The sequence below is a fragment of the Dipodomys merriami genome, unplaced genomic scaffold (assembly GCF_024711535.1).
Source record: "Dipodomys merriami isolate MVZ:Mamm:240054 unplaced genomic scaffold, mDipMer1.0.p SCAF_200, whole genome shotgun sequence".
Classification (NCBI taxonomy): domain Eukaryota; kingdom Metazoa; phylum Chordata; class Mammalia; order Rodentia; family Heteromyidae; genus Dipodomys; species Dipodomys merriami.
In genome coordinates, this window is record NW_027203383.1 from 1,143,884 (window position 1) to 1,163,065 (window position 19,182).

A 19,182-nucleotide genomic window follows, 5' to 3' on the forward strand; every position below is an offset into this window, starting at 1 on the left:
GCCACTGTGGGTACAGACAACTCCCACAGTCATGCCCCTCCCCACACCCCACTTCTGGATGCTGAGATCAAGCTTCTGGCATGCCATCTTTTCCAGGTGGGTGATGGATGCTTGATCTCCATTCCCACCTGTCCATGGCAGCTCCGTCCTTCCACAACCCAGCCCCAGATCCTGAGAGGCACTCTTAGCTCTTCTGTCCCTCCCTCCCTCCACCCAGTCAAACTGACCTTCAAAGCATTTCCTGAATCTAACCTTTGCTCTATCATTGGCTCTCCCCCCCCCTCCACCCCGCAGTTCAAGTCCCCCTCATCTCTCTCCTGCTCCTGGCAATATGCTCCAAGACTTCTCCCCCTGGAAGTCAGGCCTTGCCACCCCTCTTGAGAGGCTCCAGGCTACACCAGTTCTCCAGTTCTCACTCCTCCTCACGGCCTCCAGACCCCACACAGCCTCACCTCATTGTCCCTGCTGGGAGTGGTCACTCTCTCAGGGATTTTACGTTGACCCTTCCTTCCCTGGGTTGAACTCCCTTGCCAAATTCCAGCCATTGTTCAAACCTCACCTCTCCAGGCCACCTTTGCCCTTACTTCATGCCGAGACCTACCTGCCCTGCCCTGAAGCCCTCCTAGCCCTTCAAGCTGCTCTGCTTTGCAGGAAAGGACACCGTGGTGCCAGATGAGGCCTGCCTCTTGCTGGGTGCCTCCCTCAAGAGCCAGATGATCATTTCCTGACATTGCTGCTCCGGTCATTAGCCTGAGCTTCATGACCCCTAAACCACTTAAAGGTAGAAGGACCTGTCTGAGCCATGGAAACCCACTCCTCAAAGTGTGGGTCTGTAGGCACAGGAGAGGTGGGGGTCGGTTTGGGGCAAGGGGAAGGAAGTGGGTAGGTATCCCCAGCTCTCTGATGGCGCATCCCACATCATTCTTGACCCACCTGTGGAACAGGCTTTGTTGCTTTTCACAACATGCAGTGGAGAAGCCCAGATGACATGTGACCAATCAGGGCCGGGTCAGGGCCCTCACGCCTCTCCAGGCCCTGATTCAAAGTCAATGCTGCCGAACTGGGCAACTGATACCCAAAGAGGAGGGGCTACTGAGAGGGGAGCAGGAGTCAGGGGGACTGGCAGTGGGACTGGGCTGAAGGGACAGCCACACCATTTGGCCACCCACGGCCTAACCATGGGCTCAGAAAACAGGGCTCAGCAGAGGGCAGCTCCAGGCGGGGCCTGAACCTGGCAGGGAGGAGGCTCCTGATGGGACTGAGGAGGGCAGGGAGAAGAGGTCCAGCCCATCGCTAGATGCTTCCAGCTGGGGAAGACCAGGCTGGGGTGCTGGCTCTTGGGAGATGCCACATGCACAGAGGTGTGGCTGAGAGGAGGCTTCAGGGCCACAAGTAGAGCAGTTAGGAAGGTTGGACCTGGGGTCCCGGGAAGTCCTCCTATAGGAAGCCCAGCGAGGGCCAAGCTGGCTCAGCCTTTGTGGTGTGGGTGACTCTGGAGCTCAGAGACAGCCTGGTGACACCCTGACATCTGTCGTCTCGGCTTTGTGCATGTCATGGACCAACATTTCCATCTTCAGCACCTGAACAGCTAGCTGGGCTGACTGGAGCAGCAGTAGTGTAGGGACAGGCTGGGGAGGCCATGGAGCACGAGTCCCGCAGGGCTGGAGTGCCTGTCCGTCTGTCCCCCAGGGCATGAGGCACCGCTGGTGCACTGCTTCCCAGCAGCTGCAGGCCAGGAGCTCCAGATAGGCTACAGCATTCACAATCTACAGCAGGATGGAAACGTCTAGCCCCTCTGAGGTACCTCCAGGGGTCCTGCAGTGCTGTGGGGCTGGGCCTGTGCCCTCTGTCTTCTGCTTATTCCAGGCAGGGAAACCAAGGCTGACTGTTGTGGGTGGTCAGCTGCTTCCTGCTGCAGGAGCCACTGGCTGAGGGAGGAAGGCTTATGGAGAAGAGGTTACCTTGTGTAGGACCCAGAAGCTAGAGATAGCATCCAATCAGTAGAGAAAGGGTGAGAGCCCCCCCTCCAAATGGAGGCACAGATGGAGGCCAGGTCCACAGCCACCTCTTCCCTCTGTGTGGAAGGGGAGCTGAGTTCAGGGGTTGGTACAAGCACCCAGGCCAATGTGGTTTCAAGTTCATCTCAGAAACCCAGGTACCTTCTTCTGATTTCTTATCAGGAATGAGCTGCCCCACAGCCGGCCCTGCTGGCCCTAGGGCTGGTAGATGCCCCTGGCACAGGCCTGCCCAGGACTGGAGGATCCCTGGGGCCCATGAATGGGAAGCAGTGGCTGAGAATCAACCCCTTGTGTCCAGAGACAATGGGGCTCTGTGTGGGGTGGGGCAGAAGGTGCCCCTCCCCTTCCTTTCCCCGCTGGACCTTGGGTCTGGGTCAAGCCATTCATTGGGATCCAGGCTTAGGACCAAGGCAGGAGACCAAACTCTGAGCCCCACGCCCTTTGCTCGGGTATAGTACATAAAGCAGGCTGGGCGCTGTGAGAATCTGAGTCTGGTCTCTATGCATCCCCAGCAGTTCTTCTGCTGTTCCATGCCTCGGTTTCCTCTTTCTCCCAAGGGTCTGTGAAGCAGCTTCAGCCACCACACAAGCCACCAGCAGAGCTCCCACCTCTCACTGTCCCTGTGAGCCACACGAAGCCAGGTGGTGTCCTTTGCCAGCTAGCTGGGGCTGGACGGGTGGCTGGCGGGCAGCAGGTTGCGTGCTGCGGCTCATGTGCTGCTTCTGTCCTGGAGCTTGGGGCAGTTTCCTCAGACCTGGTGGGAGAGAGACCTGCAGAGAAGTCCTGACACCCGATTGGGCCATCTGTGCCCATTCCAGAGGAGGACCGGCTCAGCCCGGGGGCTAGATAAGAACCTGGAGATGGGACCAATGTGGATGCTTCTCCGCAGCTTCCCGCGGCCATCTTGTGTTAATGATTTTGTAAGGCCCACAAGTGATGGTATAAATATCTGAATGGCCGTTGGCAGAAGACAGATTGTAATTGGATTAGGCCTTCCCTGAGGGAAAGCTTTCCTCCTGCCACCTGTCTGGGGTGCTAACCCTAAGACAGAGCAATAACTCCGGGCTCAGCCCCGCAGCTCTGGCCTTTGACCTCTGTGTTTGGAGACAGGCTCATGGACCTTGGCCCATGGGACGAGACAGGAACTGACCTCCACCACAGAGGCAGCGCTGGCCAAGTAGGTGGAAAGACCCCGTGGGGCTAGGTTCCCTGCCAAAGCTAGAAGAGAGTAGACAAGGCAGGAAGCCTTCCTCACCTGGCCATAAGTAAGTCGAATTTTCCCACAGCGCAGTCAGGCAGCCACTTAGGCAGCCAGGGCATGAGTCACCACGGAGTTTGAGGTTAAGGGGGGGACATCTAATGATGCCCCCCAGGTCCCAGTGGGGCCCAGGGTGCAGGCTATTCTCAGGAAGGACACTGCGTGAGGGAACAGCCGGCCTCTCCACTGGTGGCCACACGCAGGGTCAAGAGGCTGAGTCACAGATAAAGCCTCCAGCTCAAGATGCAAAATAGCTTTAAAAGAAATAACGTGGCTGTCTCCCCGCTCCTCCAGACAAGTGTGTGTGACTGCATGGCTGCATGATACCTTACTGCAAGTGGTGTTGTCTCCAGAAGCCTGCAGCAACTCTGACTGATTCATCCCTCTCGCGGGAACATTTCCCTCCTGTCACTCAGCGCTCAGCTTCCCTCGGACCTCAGATTCCCAACGTTTAGCTATTCCAGGTCTGGGCTGGGCCTATGTAGCCTCAGTTTCCTCACTGTAGAGCAGAGTATAATTTGTCCAGGCTCCATGATGCCTACCTGTGTGCTTTGAAGTTACCACTGGACTCCTGCTGTCCACTAGAAAGCGACTTCTTTTGTCAACAAACTCACAGGAAGGCAGACAGGGAGAGCAGCCGAAGGGTCCGTCTGGCCAGACACCGTTCTTGTATGAATTTGGGGGAACCCACAAGCTCCCCGCAGATCGCTCCTGACTCTGAATAAGAGGCTCACCTGAAGCTCCCACCTCGCTGGCTTCTCTTCTGTTTCTTTTTATGGCGTTGTCCGCCACGTGTAATCAGATCTCCACACCATCATTGTTTGCTGTTGGCTTTCTTTGCTTCTCCATCCTAGCAGTGGTGGGACTGCCCCGCCCTGTTCACAGCTGGCCGGGCCCCAGGGCTCTCCCTGCCCAACACAATTCATTGTGTCTCTGGTGTCTAGGGGAATCGTTGTTTGCTGATCCTCACTATTTAGAGAATCACATTTGGCTTGTTTTCTGGGGTTTATGTGGCTCCTGGTCCCCCTTCTTGGCTGGAAGGAGATGTCACAAAGCTTTTGTTTTGTTGTTGTTGTTACTAGTCTGGGGCTTGAACTCAGAATCTGGGTGCTCTTCCTGAGCTTTTGGCTCATGGCTGGTACTTTGCTACTTGAGCCACAGCTCTACTTCCAGCTTTTTGGTATTTTTAATTGGAGTTACGAGTCTCACGGACTTTCCTACCCAGGCTGGCGTTGAACCACAATCCTCAGATCTCAGCCTCCTAGTAGCTAGGGTTACAGGCGTGAGCCATGGGTGGGTTCCCAGCTTGATGCATTTCTTTCTTTCCTTTTTTTTTGGGGGGGGGTAGGGTGAGGTGGGGTCAGTCCTGGGTCTTGAACTCAGGGTCTGGGTGCTGTCCCTGTGCTCTTTTGCTCAAGGCTAGTGCTCTACCACTTTGAGCCACTGCACCACTTCCAGTGTTCAGCTGGTTCATTGGAGATGAGAGTCTCACGGACTTTCTTGCCCAAACTGGCTTTCAACTGTGATCCTGAGCTCTCAGCCTCCTGGGTAGCTAGGATTACAGACGTGAGCCACCAGTGCCTGGAACTGATGCAAAGAATGAGGCTTGCCTGAGAGAGCAAACATGAGCTTGGGTCCTTCTAACTTGCCCTGCTGGCCTGCCCGTCACCATCTCTACAGGTGTCACCAGTGTGTACTGAAGTCAGCAGACCCGGCCTCACTGAGCGTGGGGAGGGGGTGTGGCCCCTGCCGCGGTGTGTGGACAGCTCCGGCCACTCTGTCATGTTCAGAGGTGGCAGCAGGTTGGGGCGCCCTTACTTGGGCTCGTGACAGTACTGGTGTCTCAGACTCTCCTGTCTGGCCACCTGCTCCTCCCCGGCGTCGCCCCGCCAGCACCACCTGAACACCTGGTGTCCTCTCTCCAGTTGACCTTCGCCTGGCCTATCAGCAAATCATGTCGCAGCTTTTGGAGACTGCTGGCTCCTTGAGCAAAATGAGCGGGTCTTAGTCAGCTCTGTAATGATCCAAGACACAGCTGGCGCCAGGCCTGCAAGGGCATGGCGCATGTGTGATTTATCGCTGTATCTCCAGCTCCCAGCATGGTGCCAGGCACCAGGCATGCTCAGTGTATGTCGGAGAATGAGTGAGCGAATGAGCACCTTCAAGGCACTGTCTCCTCAAATCTGAGTCCCCAGTCTGCTCAGGACATCACCAGCCACTCTTGGTCTGGCCTGCCGAGTACTAGAGGGGACTGGGTAGAAGGACATGGGCACAGTTCAGTGCTGTCAGCGTCAGCTGTGACTTGAGAAGTGAACGTAAAAAAGAACCCCCACCCCAGTAACAGAACATAAAGCAAAGAGATGATGTGATCAGCTGCCAGGTTTGGGGGTGCTACAGAACCCCCCAAGCCGATGAACATGGGGGCTTCGACGGACCCATTCTTCCTTACATGTAAATATTTTTTCCCGTGTCGTTAACATCCATAGATTCTGGGATCACCCAATCCCCATATTTCCAAGTGCTACTAGACTGGAGTACAGGCCCTGGCCAAGACTGCACACTGGTAGATTTCTTTCTTCCTAGCCCCAGGATGGAGTGGGGGAGGCAATCTTCTGTGGTCCAGGGCCAGTCTGTGGTCCACACTTGCCCAGAGGCTTTGCAGCCTGAGGTCATCGCCAAAAGTAGCCTTGGCAGTGAAGATGGGGCACGTCTTTTAGGGGTGGAGCCCGGATGGACAGAGAAAGCCTGGAGGGAACGACTCTCCCACGGTGACGTGTGTGCAGGTGGGTCGGCGCCAGGGCACCCCTGCAAGATCTCGTCAAGTCAGAGACACCCCCAAATGAGGAAGTGAAAGGAAGGATTTGGAGTCTGGTGTCAAGTCTTAGACAAGTTCACTTCAGCGTTTGTTCGTGCTTTGAATTCTGGGCCCTGTATCTTTGCTGTGGTCGTTTCTCGGGCCAGACTGAGAGCGGCTGGTGATGTGCTGGTCCTGCCGTTCTGGAGAAGGCTTCACCAGTTTTGTTTGGGGTCTGGGAGGATCTGAGGTTTGCCCCTTGGGCTTTGCATCTGTTAATGGGGTTTTAGCACAGATCAATCCCCCAGGCACCAGGCAATGGCTTCCTGGAGCTCTGGGCCGGCTGAGTTCAGTAGCATCTCAGTAGCTCTCTCATTTCCTCTCACCCGTTTTCTTGGCTCCACAAGGAAGCAGGGCACGAAAGTATGAGTACTTGGGCAAAGCAGCTTGGCAGTTCCTCAGGGCATCATCGATCACGCACACTCTGTGGGACCCGGAGCTGCCACTGCTATGCTTATCCAAGAGAAACATGAAAACCTGTCTGTGCAAAGACTTGCATGCAAATGTTTGCAGCAGCTTTTTTTCATGCTGGACAAAAACCTGGGAACATTTTATAGTCTGCCCACAGGAGACTAGACAACTGTGGCACGCCCACACGATGGAATATTACTCAGCAGTATAAAGGAATGACTGAAGTATGCAACCACACAGGTGAATCCTCAAACACTACATCAAGGGAGGGAGGCAGACAGAAAAGGAATGTTTGTTGCACGCACTGCATTTATATGGATGTCAGGAGCAAGCAAATCTAATGTGTGAATTTAGAAATCAGAATAGGAGTTGCAGAAGAGTAGGGTACAGATGAGCTAGAAAGTGCTGGAAATGCCCGAATGGGGCGTAGCTCCCATTTGTGCCTCCTTCCGGCCCAGCTGTCAGAGGGGGCACTCATGGTGGACACAGGCACAAGACCATCCACGCGGTGCCTGCGCAGTGCTCCACCTGACCCTGCATACACATGCAGCCCCTGGGTGCCTAGTTCCGAGCGGACCGAGTGGGGCACTGTTCCGATCATTTGCATGTCTGACATATCTTGATGACCTGCCCTGTGTGAGTCTGTCTGTCCATTGCTTGCTGCTTTTTTATCCCGCCACCCCAGCCCTTCCCTGCCTCTCTTTTTTTCTCCCCTACTCCCATCCCTTTTGCAGTTCTAGATGCTTCCTCCTTGGGTCTTGCCAATGGTTTTGGGATGTCCTCGCTTTTCTCAGAGGGAAGTGAATGGGCCCATTGACATGCGTGCTTCAGGGGTCCCTCACACAGTGGATGCAAAAGGGCGTCCTTACATTTCCAACTGGCCTTCCCTCCCCACCGCCCACCCGCTCACACAGGAAGCTGCAGGTGCCCACCACCTGGGCGGGATCCACACATCAGACAGACAGCATCCGACGCCGACACTGACCGCTTCCTTCTCCTTCCTCCCCCAGAGTCCCCTGTGAGCCCAGCTCCCCGCCCCCACCTACAGAAACACCGGATTTAATGCCTCAACTGAGAGAATGAGATGATCTGTTATTTTTCATGGGAAATTAAACCTGACCCGGCTGTCAGTTATCTCATGCCTGGGAGGATGGACGGCCGGGCAGCGCGCAGCGCACTCCAGGGCCAGGATGGAGGCACAAAGGAGGGGAGAGGAAGCGCCTGGCTGGGGGCCAGCCATGATGTCAGCTGCCTGGGGTAGGGGCAGAGACAGGAAAGGTCAGAGGGCCTTCCTCCGGGTGATGGATGGCTGCATGGCCGTAGAGACAGACGCACCTCAGACACTGGCTGCGCCCCGCTCCTCCGGGGAGACTCAGGCTGTTCCTGTCTCTTCCAGCTCCCAACTCTACCTCGTGCCCCACTGAGGAAAGCTGGTGGTCGGGGCTGGTGATCGTCATCGCCGTATGCTGTGCCTCCCTGGTGTTTCTCACCGTGCTTGTCATCATTTGCTACAAAGCCATAAAAAGGTGAGTGCTCACCCACTGTGCCGGCTCTGTGTCCCAGAGACCCGGCGGGCTGGGCGCTCTTCGGCCCTCGTCACTTTCTTTCTTTCTTTCTTTTTTTAAGATAGATAATTAAGCACAGAGTGTATAATGAACTCCCGTCTACCCTCACCCAGAGATGGCCAAGATATATATATATATATATATATATATATATATATATATTTTTTTTTTTTTTTTTTGGTCAGTCATGGGGCTTGAACTCTGGGCCTGGGCGCTGTCCCTCAGCTCTTCAGCTCAAGGCACACTCTCTACCACTTGAGCCATAGCGCCACTTCCGGTTTTCTGGTGGTTAATTGGAGACCAGAGTCTCATAGACTTTCCTACCCAGGCTGACTTTGAACTGCAAACCTTAGAGCTCAGCCTCCTGAATAGCTAGGATTACAGGCATGAGCCACCACACCCGGCAAGATTTTTTTTTTCACTATAACTACTATAACCATTCCCCCCAGAACCCTTCACTCTTTCTTATTACTAGACTATTGTAAAGCAGATCTCAGGCATATGGCCCCTGTCAGGCTTAGGGGAGTAATAGGTCAGGCTCAGAGCAGTGTAATAAATGTAAAATACCACAGGGGAATGGGGGTTGATCATGTATTTTGAAGAAAGATTTTTTCCCCCTAATTTACTGAGGTCCAAAGAATAATTGTGACACTTAAACACATCCTTTTTTCATTCTTTTACCATTCAAATACAGCAAGGCAAGCATATCAAGTTAAAAAGTCTTTAAAAACAAGCCAAGCACTGGTGGCTTACACTTGTAATATGAGCTACTCAGGAAGCTAAGATCTGAGGATTGCTATTTGAAGCCAGCCCTGGCAGGAAAGTCCATGAGGCTCTTATCTCCAATTAACCACCAAAAAGCCAGAAGTGGAGTTATGGCTCAAGTGGTAGAGTGCTAGCCTTGAGTTAAAAAGCAAAGGACGGTGCCCAAACCCTGAGTTCAAGGCCTAGTACAGCAACACACACGCGCGCGCGCACATACACACACACACACACACATCTTACAACAAGCAATTGATCCACACATGGTTTGAGAGCCATGAAAAGCCATCAGCCTGCATCCAGCGCCTGGCAGAAGACCCACACACCAGGGGGCACTGCCACACTGGACAGGCCCAGCCCAGGGCTGTGCTTCCCGGGAAAGCCCTCCTATACTGCAGAGAGATGGCTAAGGCACACTCCCAGAGACAGGGAGACTGGCTCCCTCCTGTCGCTCCCCGGCCAGCGCTGGCTCCTCTCTCCCCAGTGTTCCCATTTCACCTTCTCACAGTTAGGGAGCTGCTGTGCAGAGGATGGCACAACCAGGGAGCGTGAAGCCAGACTTTGAACCTAGAACTGAAGCCCAGCCCTGGTCACTGAGCGGTGTTGTGGTGTTCACAATAAGTTCAACTCGCACTCTGGCTAGGAAGATCCGCCCGCCCCCCGCGTTCCGTCTGTCCTCAGGGCTGTGGAAGAAGGGGCTCTGAGGACTGGTGCAGAGTGCCTGTGCCCCTCCCTACCTCGCCACAAGGACCGGCAGACAGAGAGCCCGGGACAGGGCCTTGGCCTTGGCGAGATCCCACTCAGGCTCTGCCATTACTAAGTAACCCCAGGGAGGAAGGACCTAGAAGCCCTGAGGCTGGGAAGGGAGCTAGTGGCCTGCGGTGGCTGTTGAGGGGAAATGGTGAATTCAGCAGAGTCGTGGCTAATGAACTGCTGGACTAGGAAGATTTTCAGGAGCAGAGCACGGGCCTGCGCTCCCAGGCCCCAGGAAGAGCTGCCCCCTCCCCCCGGGGACCTGAGTCTGACTGGGGAGCCTCTGATTCCAGGCTGAGCAGGCTGCCTGTGACTGGGCTGTGGGAGCCCGAGGGTTTCAGGGGAGAGTACAGCACTGCGGCCCTGGCTGCCAGTCCCCCCTCATCTTTGGGAGATGCTCAGCCTAACCTCTCATAGATTCAGAGCTTCCGAAAGGCACACTGAGACAGCGGGGCCCACTTCCTGCCTCAAGCTCCCCTGAAGAAATGGGTTTCCTGCCTTTGGAGGAGAGGAAGGGAATGTAGCAGAACTGACTCCCATGAACACATCTGTACCACATCTCCCAGCCTCTCCCAGGAGAGAGGCTTTCTTACTATGGAGTGGGCGTGGCTCCTCCGTGGGTGGGCGTGGCTCCGGTCTAGGACATCTCTCTAGGCATATCCGCTGGCTGGTACAAGCAGCAAAACTAGCTGGGAATAGAGCAGTGGGGATGGTGAGCACCCTAGGGAGAGGAAAGACTAGGAAATTGTGCCATGGGTGCCTTCTGAGAGCAGGAGTCGCTCACACATTAGAAGGTCTTCCAGCCGGGCCTGTGATTAGACCTGCCAGATGTAATGTATTCCCAAGACAGGGAAGAAGGGCTGGATCTTCTCCCAACCTCTGCTACCTCTTGGGTCTCCATGGATGACTCGAATGGCCAAACCCCAGTCCAAGAGGAACCAAGCCAGCTGAGTCCAGCTTCCTGGGGCACAGGGCAGGGAGAGAATGGGCAGCTGGGGGTAGCGGAGACGGCAGCTCAGCCATTTCCACTCAGCCTTCCGCCCTCAATCCAGGGAGAGTCCCCGGCGCAGGAGGGTATTGAGTGTCAGGAGGGGCTCTGCAGGGAAGGTGAGAGCCAGGTGAGGCCTGGGGGAGAAGGACGTTCCTACCTGTAGACAAGGCCACCCCCAGAGCCCATCTCACCGCCTGGAAGAGCAAGCGGGCAGCGCAGCACTGCCCAGGGCCACCCTGGTCACTCCGCACATTCATTTGGAACACGCCTTTTCTCTCACCATGGAAAACCATCGGAAGACAAATTCAGCAGTACACCCCATTCTTTAAACAGGATTTTTTTTTAACCCTCACAGCCATAAGTCCCAAGGTAGTTTTTCTAAGCCATTTTTGTAAATGGCCCTAGCGCAAGTGGAAGGTTCTAGAACTGGCTAGGAAGGTGATTCTAGAGATGCCAGGTTGACATTTGAGGATGTCTTCAGGGAAACTCAGGAAGTACCCCTAAAGTGCCCTCCCATCTGTGGCCTGGCTGCAGGGGGCGATCTGGTCAGCTTTTCGGCACAGATTTGAAGCCTAGAGTCTGCGCTCCAGACTGGGGCTCTGCACCCCTTCCCCTGGGCTCAGCTCTGGCGTTCACGGCTGTTCACAGCCACTTGTAGTAGAAGCTCTTACCTCATGGTCGGGGCCTTGAAGCCCAGTGGCTGGCACAGGGCTGCTCAGGACGTCAGTGTTGGTCCGCATGTGTTCACTGTGTATGTCCTGGTGCCCAGGACCCCCGCCTTTTGTGAGTGGAAGGGGTGAATTAAGCACAAGACCAGCAAACTACCAGAGGGAACAGGATGAAAGACCCTAAGGGCTATGAAGAGAACGTGCAGGTTGTGGTGAGGGAAGGAGGGTGCAGCTTTCTCCACTCAGAATCGGGGTGTTGGTGTGTGCCTCCGGAGGGTGCTGAGTGATGAAGAAGTGAGGTTAGGGCTTTGCTGGCTTCATACACCTTTTTAGTTTAGTTTTTATACATACCGACTCCGGTATGTATAAAAACACACACATGCAGTTCCCAAGTGGCAAATCGTTCCACAAAGGCTATGAAGAAAAACAATAGTCCTTGGCCTTCGCCTCCTCTTCCCTTAGTCCCCTTGAGAGGCTGACACGTGTGTGTGTGTGTGTGTGTGTGTGTGTGTGTGTGTGTGTGTGTGTGTGTGTGTGTGTCTGTCTGTCTGTCTGTCTGTCTGTCTGTCCATGCCTGCCAGTACCAGGGCTTGGCTCTTTCACTCAAGGCTGGCATTCTACCATTTGAGCCACAGCTCCACTTCCAGCTTTTTGCTGGGTAATTGGAAATAAGAGTCTCACAGACTTTTCTACCTAGGCTGGCTTCAAACCTTGATCCTCAAATGTCAGTTTCCTGAGTAGCTCCAGGCGTGAGCCAGCAGCACCTGTCCAGGCAGCCACTTTTAATTGCTTTCTTTGGTATTTCTCCATAGATTCTAAGTGATTGGCAGGCAGCTATTTAAACAGTGCTTATTGACTTTCTGCTCCAGAAGACAGCAAGGTCTATGAAGAGAAAAGGCAGGTTATAGTGAGGAAGGGAGGGGTACAGCTCTCCCTGCCTGGGCGCGTCATGTGCTTGCCTTTAAACAGTGCATACTGACTTTCCGCTACGGAAGACAGCAAGGTCAGCACCCTTAATTCTCAACTCCCAGTGTACCTGCACCTAACAGACACCCCTGGGGGTGTCTTGAAAATTGACTTTAGCATGATAGTGTCCATATTGGATGTGGCTGAGCCGCTTAGCATGCTGTGCTGGTTCCGTCTGGAGCCACAGTGCCTCCTCAAGATGTGGTCAATACCCGGCTTCCAGGGTCTCCAGGAGACCTCTACCCCCTGCAGGGCGGACTGGGGCTCCCTGCTCTCCCCACACTCAGCCCTCGGTCCCCGCCCCTTGCCACCAGGGCACCAGCTCCCTTGAATTCTTCCCTGGATTATAGACTCACTAGACATTCATTGTCAATGTGACAATGGTGCTTTCTCTTTGGAGATTTGGGGTGGCGCAGAGAAGGGCTCCTTCTTACTGAGCCTGTGGCATCCCCCTACCCCCCACCCCAAAACTGGACTGTCAGAGAGAGGGGAGGGAATGAGGTTCCTACAGAGTCTGAGCCACTATAAGCGTCCAAGGTGAAGGGCCAACCTGTTGTTTCACAGATGAAAGCAAGTTCCGTCTGTCTTCCCTGCCCTGGGTCACTGCCCTCTGCCTCTGTTGAGGGAAGGGTGTGGTTCACACATGGGCCCACGCAGGCGTGTCTGAGGGGTGTGTGCACACGCATGTCAGGTGGCTTCAGTTATCTCTTCTGACTTGTGCCTGGCACGCGCCTGGCCTTTAGGGACTGTTTGGTGGCTATTCCTGAGGCTTGAATAGAGACTTGTTTACAGAGACATCCTGGACTGCAGGTTTTAATCTGGTAAGTGCTCTGTAGAATCCCAGCACACTTAACTCCCTCCGCCCCTGCCCCATTCTGGAAGAGTGACTTAGAACCTGGCTTGGGAATGGAGAACATGTGCAGTTTTCAATGCCCAGCCTCCAGTCCTTCACCAGCACCCCTTTCCCGGGCCCTCTGTGGTCTTGGCTCCGCTAGTTTCTGGTATGCACACTGTGGTCCCTGCTAGCAGGGAGGACAGGAGGACAGGACAGGACTGGGACTCTCCATCCATGCTCAGCTCTCCACAAACTGTGGGAGCATGGAACTGGCCTTGAAGGGTCTTGGAGCCCCGGGGCCATGGCACGGGGTTACCTCGTGGAGCCAAGCATCTGTGGCCAGGTGGGGGCCCGTGCAGAGACACCCACCTGTCCCATCTCCCTGCTGGGATGTCCTCAGGCACAGTCTCTGTCTCTCTCACCCAGTATCCACTCAGCACAGCTTCTCTTACTGAGAGTCAAGTCCAAGTTCATGCAGGGCCAGGAAGGGCCTCTTCTGGTCAAATGCTGGGCACTGACCATGGCCTTGGCTGCTCAGAACCTTTCGGATGTCTTTGGTGCCTTGGTGCCAGTCTAGATTCTGGCTTTGTTGCAGTATACGAATCAGTCTCTTTTGCTGGTGTCCCTGCTGTCTAGGTTTGACATTTCTCCCACAGGCTTCCCTTGAGATTCAGGAGCTGCTGTTTCTCACCATCATTGCCAGGCACGGTCCTGACCGGACTGAGGTGCTCAGCTCTGAGAAGGGCTGGAGGTGAGAGGTAGCAGCAGGGAGGCACCCAGCCCTCTCCATCTGCACACCTTCCTCCAGGCCCCAGGGCCTTGGAGCCTCCATCATCAGCAAATATGAGGGGGGGACTCTTGGGGCTCCCCATTTGGTCTGGAGTTAGGACATGTGTTGTCTATAGTAAATCTACAGTCAGAGGAGCCACACAGTGAACCTCAGTGGTGTATGTGCATGCAGGGGTGAGTGTGTGTATGTGTGCGTGCGTGCACGCACGTGCATGTACACGCACGCACGTGCATGTACACGCTATCAATCCTGGGCAGTGGGAAGAACAGGTATCTTGGGAAGGAGGCCTCTGGGTCCTGACACCTGCATCAAAGCAGACCCTCTGCTGGGGCAAGTGAGACAGGAAGGGAGCTGGGCAGCCTCCCTCCCTCTCCCTCCCTCCCCCTCCCTTCCTCCCCCTCCCTCGGCAGGCTGCTCAGGACTACCCTCTCCCGTGTGAAGTTGTCATCTCCTTAGACCCAAGAGAGCCCCCTGGGTTCTGCTCTGCCCGCCCAGCTCGGAGATGCCAGGCGACACCATTTCTGCAGAAGTCCCTCGAGACTGTGCCGCAGGAGCTCTGGGCATCGCCCTGCCAGAGGATAGCATGGAGCAGCTGTGGCTAGCCAGGCCCAGGTCCGGACAAGAGGTCTCCAGATGGGGCCAAGCTCCCTCGTTCCCAGGACCCCTGGGCCCAGCCAGGGAGAAGCTCACTCGCCTTTCTCTTGGTTTTAGGACCCATGCCATTTAAGGAGCTCGGGGTGGCCATCTCTGCCTGGACCCTGGTGGCAATGTCTTTCTTGGGCTCCCCCTAGCACTTCTGGAACCACAGAGGGCGTGTTAGGTAGGCTGCCCCGGCAGACCGGAGCGTTGTGGCCTTTGCTGTGCAGGGCACAGCCTCCTCCTGCCGACGCCTTTCCCACAGCAGCGCTGAGAGCTAACGTGTACTTACCCTGTGCCGGAGACCCGCCCATGCTCTGGACACGCACTAACGTGTCTAATCATCCCAGCAAGCCTACTAAGTGGGCGCCATGGTCATGCTCATTTTCACAGATGAGGAAACTGAGGCTCAGAAAGGTGGTGCAGCATGCCATGTCAGCCATTCAATGCCGTGCTTGGTGAAGGGAGGAAGTCGGGGGCAAGGGTAGAGTCATCTTCTGCTCCAGGAAAAATCCAGCTCTCATCGGAAACCTGACAGGTTTGGAGAGCAGCGTTGGGGCACAGCCCAGGGAGCACATTGGTAGAGGATGTGTCTTGGGTGCCAGGGGAGAAGCAAGTGGAGTCTACTTCTCAGGAGAGCCTCCATGTGACTCATGCCCCTGCCCTGGCAGAGATCAGTGAGTAGCCCCATGAATGAGGTACAGGACGTGATGAGCATCCAGGGTTAAAGGTGAATGCCGCTGATAGCCTCCGGGCCCTTGGGAATCTCTGAGGAGTGGAGGAGGCTTTCCTATGTCCTGTGGAAGAGCTGCTGGGAATGCCAACCCATTCGTGAGCATGACTAGGACAGACAGACAGTAGTAGTGGGTGACGGTGAGCAAGGCTCCACCACAGTCTAGCTAGAGAACCTCCGCAGTCAGAGCCCTCGGTAAGCCTCAGTTTCCCCATGAAATGACCTCCAGCTCCAGCCTAGCTGCTTCAGAGGAGTGAGGAGAGACAAGGAGATCTCTACTGCAAGTGTTTTATATAAAGCACGCTGCACTGTGGACCCAGTGTGGGTTTCATGTCCCCTCTCGTGCTGCGGGGGGGCGACTTTTCTCACAAAGAAAAGTGCGTTGACTGAGGCCGGGTGATCCCACTCAGAACACCACCGACAGGCTCCTGGAATTCCTCTCTCCCCTCAGCTCACTCACACAGCCTTTCTCCTATGGGCTTCGAACTCATCACTAAGTACCACGATTGCTTTGGGAAGCTCTGGGGATACTTAAGACAAATCCATCTTGGGCTTTTGAGATCACCATAAATACTCAGTTTAGACAGCATTCAACTGCAGTCTACCTGGTTCAACCCCAGCACCACTGGGGACATGAGTGATGGCCCCCTGGGAATTCTATCCACCCAAGAGGCAGCAGTGGGGCACCGTGCCCCTGAGCCCCACAGGACGCACAACACGGGCAGGGTGGAGGCATGCAGGGTAGGAGTCAGAGCCTGAACGAGCCAGGCCAGAAGCAGGCAGTATACAGAGATCTCAGCACCTCAGCAAGCAAGCAAGCAAGAGCAAAGGCTCTGCCCAGCCTTCCTGACCTCCTGTGTGCAGAGGGGAAATGGTCTTGAGGCTCCATGGCCTCTGGGACAAGCTTCAGATGATTCAGTGTGAAGTATCCAGAAGCCACTGGTGTGTACCAATGAATGGAACTCACCATCATCATCCCCATTGGTCTTCTGTCCTACCATTGCTATCACCACCAGCAGCACTACCACGGCCTCCACCACATTAGCAGTGCAACCACCACACCACCATCATCATCACCACCATGGCCCTCATCCCCACTAGCACCACTATTGCCTTCATCATGGTTACCATACAACCACCACCATCATCATCACTACCACCGTGGGCCATCATCAGCACTAGCTCCTCTACCGTCTCCTTTACCACGGTTACCAACACAGCCACCACACCATCATCACCAAAGCCCTGACCACCACTAGCACCTCTGCCGCCTCGTCCGCCATCATTACAACACAGCTACCGCCGTCAGCGTCATCGCCAACACTAGCCTCTTGTGACCAACATCCCCTTCATCACATTTTTCTATTGCTTTTGGCCACACAGAGGCAAGAGTGCACAACGCAGTCACTAACGCCTCTCTTCTAACCATCCGGACTCCCAACTATTCACCTTTAACTGCCTGCTCGTAATTAAAGGATTCAATCAAAGCTTGATCCTTCTGGGCTGACCATACATTAATTGCCTAGAAAAGTCTCAGTTCAGGCATGTTGTCTCACTCCCCTTCCCTCCTCAACCATGTCCTGGTTGACATGCTAAATTAGAATCTTATCTAGCTTCTGATTGATCCACAAGGACCAGCAGTCCAAAGATACTAATCCCTAAGGGCCTGGAGGGCTGGGAGCCCCCCACCCCCCAAATGCTGATGACTAACCCTGTTTGTGCCTCCCCTCCCCTCCTCCTGCCTTCACCCCCTTCCAGGAAACCACTGAGGAAAGAAGAAAATGGCACCAGTGTTGCTGAGTACCCCATGAGCTCTGCACAGGGCAACAAAGGGGTGGATGTGAACAATGCGGTGGTGTGAGTCTGCAGGCCTGGACCCACTGGCCGGGAGGACACCTTCGTGGCACTAGTGGACATGGGAAGGTGGTGGGCACCAGCTGACCCTGGCCTCGTCCGGGACTTCATGCCTTGTAAACCCGGAGCCTCCTGAAGGAGGAAAACATCCTCTTCCCAGGCTGGCCCTGGCTGGGCAGCCCTGCTGACAGGCTGAGCGCAGCCCCCTGCATGCAGCACCTGGGGTGGTGGCATGGCCTGAGCCTCTCCACATCCCTCTCTTTGTCTTGTCTTTGGCCCACGAATGTCCCCAGAGGGTCTGGCTGTCTCCTAGGGTGTGGAGGCAGGCACCCCCGTTAGTCACAAGAAAGCTGATCTAGAGCCTGGAAAACCTCTCCTCCTCCCCCTCCTCCCCTCCCCCTGCCCCTCCCCCTCCTCCTCCTCCTTCCTTCTCCTTCCTCCTCCTCCTCCTCCTCCCCTCTTCCTCCTCCTCCTTCTCCTCCCCTCCTTCTCCTCCCCTCCTCCTTCCCTCCTCTCCTCCTCCTCCTCCTCTTCCTCCTCCCCCACCCTCCTCCTCCTCCTCCTCCTCCTCCTCCTCCTCCTCCTCCTCCTCCTCCTCCTCCTCCTCCTCCAGGAAGCCCACATGCTTCTCTGTGGACATTCCAACAGAAGCCATCAGCACCGCCTTGAGACAGACATCCCCTTCAAAGGTGCTCCCCACACCTCTGTCTGTCACCCCCATGGCATCGTCTTCAGGCCCGCCTCCGCCCTCCTGCCCCACCCCTACCCCAGGCCATGCCTCCTGTCTGTCTGTCTGTCTGTCTGTCTGTCTGTCTGTCCGTCTGTCCGTCCAGCCTGCAGAACTCACTAGGAGCAGGCACAGGGGACATGGCCTGGGAAGAGCAGAGGCCCTTGTACCTGCTCTGGACAGCCCCACACCACCGGACCCTGAAGGAGCTGAGCATCCAGGGAGCCAGGCCCTGCCTCACAGGCAAAGGCCACCACTTGTGCCAAAACCACTGGGACACTGTGATAGGTCGCTGCTGGCCCGGCACTGTGTCCCACCCACAGTCCCCCCACCCCAAGTCCTGCCTGTGCTACCCACAGAGCCCCCAGGAGGTGGCCGCTGTCTTCCTGTGTCTCTCCTGTGAGTCTTCCTGTGGTCCGGCGTTCTGACGGACTGTGGGACGGAGGGGAGGGAGGCCCCCTCCCGGGTGACCTGGCCTGGCAGCCATTCTTGCACCGGGCTGCCACAGTGGCGGGGCCTTGTGATTGTGCATCACTTGGCAAGTGAGGAAGACGCTCTTGGCCCCAGTGCTCCCCACACCACCCCTCTGCACTGTCCGGAACAACCGGGCACATTCCATGGTTGCACCCTCTAGCTGGGTGAATCCAGTTTGCTCCCTCAGCCACTGCTGTACCTCTCTGTATGGGCTACAAGTGAGACTTTCATACCCAGGTAAGATTCACAGGCCTGAGAGTGAGTCTTCATTGGGGCCAAAGGATGCACTATCCCAGAGCCTCCGTCTGCCGGGCTGTAGCATCGTCCTGACCCAGGCTTTAGTTCTCCTTCGCTTTGGCCCTCTGCTTCAGTTTGGCTTTACATGTCACCTCCCAGCATACCTGGGCATCAGAGCAGGAATGCCAACAGCTTTGCCCTTAACTGCTCCCTGCCCCCCCACCCCAGGTGAGCACTCAGGAAGCAGAACCAGGTGATAAATAGGTCTGAGGAGGAAGGTGAGGGGTAGAAAGGGGAACGGAGCCTCATAGGCCCCACGCAGGGCACTGGCCTCTGCTGCTGCAGCCCCTGCTTCTCGCTGGACCTCTGCCTGTGCCCACCCCAGACATGGGGCAGGCAGGACCCCAGTCCTCGGGTCTCATGGGGTAGAAGACCCGTGACTTGGGCTGGAGGGGAGTTACTGGCCCTGGCGTCCTTGAGTACTGGGATGGGTCAGGAAAGGGTGGGCAGGGTCTGGCTTTCCCAGTTTGCAGTTAACCTGCGGGAACTGTGGCCAAGTCATCCATCATCCTTGATCCCTGTGAAGACAGGCAGGACTCTGGGGGAGCTGGGGTGGGGGCACACATCAATTCTCCCTCAGCGGAACTTGT

At 55.7% G+C, this 19,182-nt stretch overlaps 1 protein-coding gene across 1 annotated transcript in view; it reads left to right on the top strand.

Moving 5' to 3' along the window:
* The window catches only part of LOC138833115 (proline-rich membrane anchor 1), a 45,091-nt gene extending 27,460 nt beyond the window's left edge, over positions 1-17,631 (top strand). Inside the window, exons 3-4 of the mRNA XM_070031458.1 lie at positions 7,938-8,067; positions 16,999-17,631. Coding sequence (XP_069887559.1) covers positions 7,938-8,067; positions 16,999-17,101 — 233 coding nt within the window. The 3' untranslated portion in view covers positions 17,102-17,631. The remainder of the gene's footprint in view (positions 1-7,937; positions 8,068-16,998) is intronic.
* Positions 17,632-19,182: the final 1,551 nt, after the last annotated feature.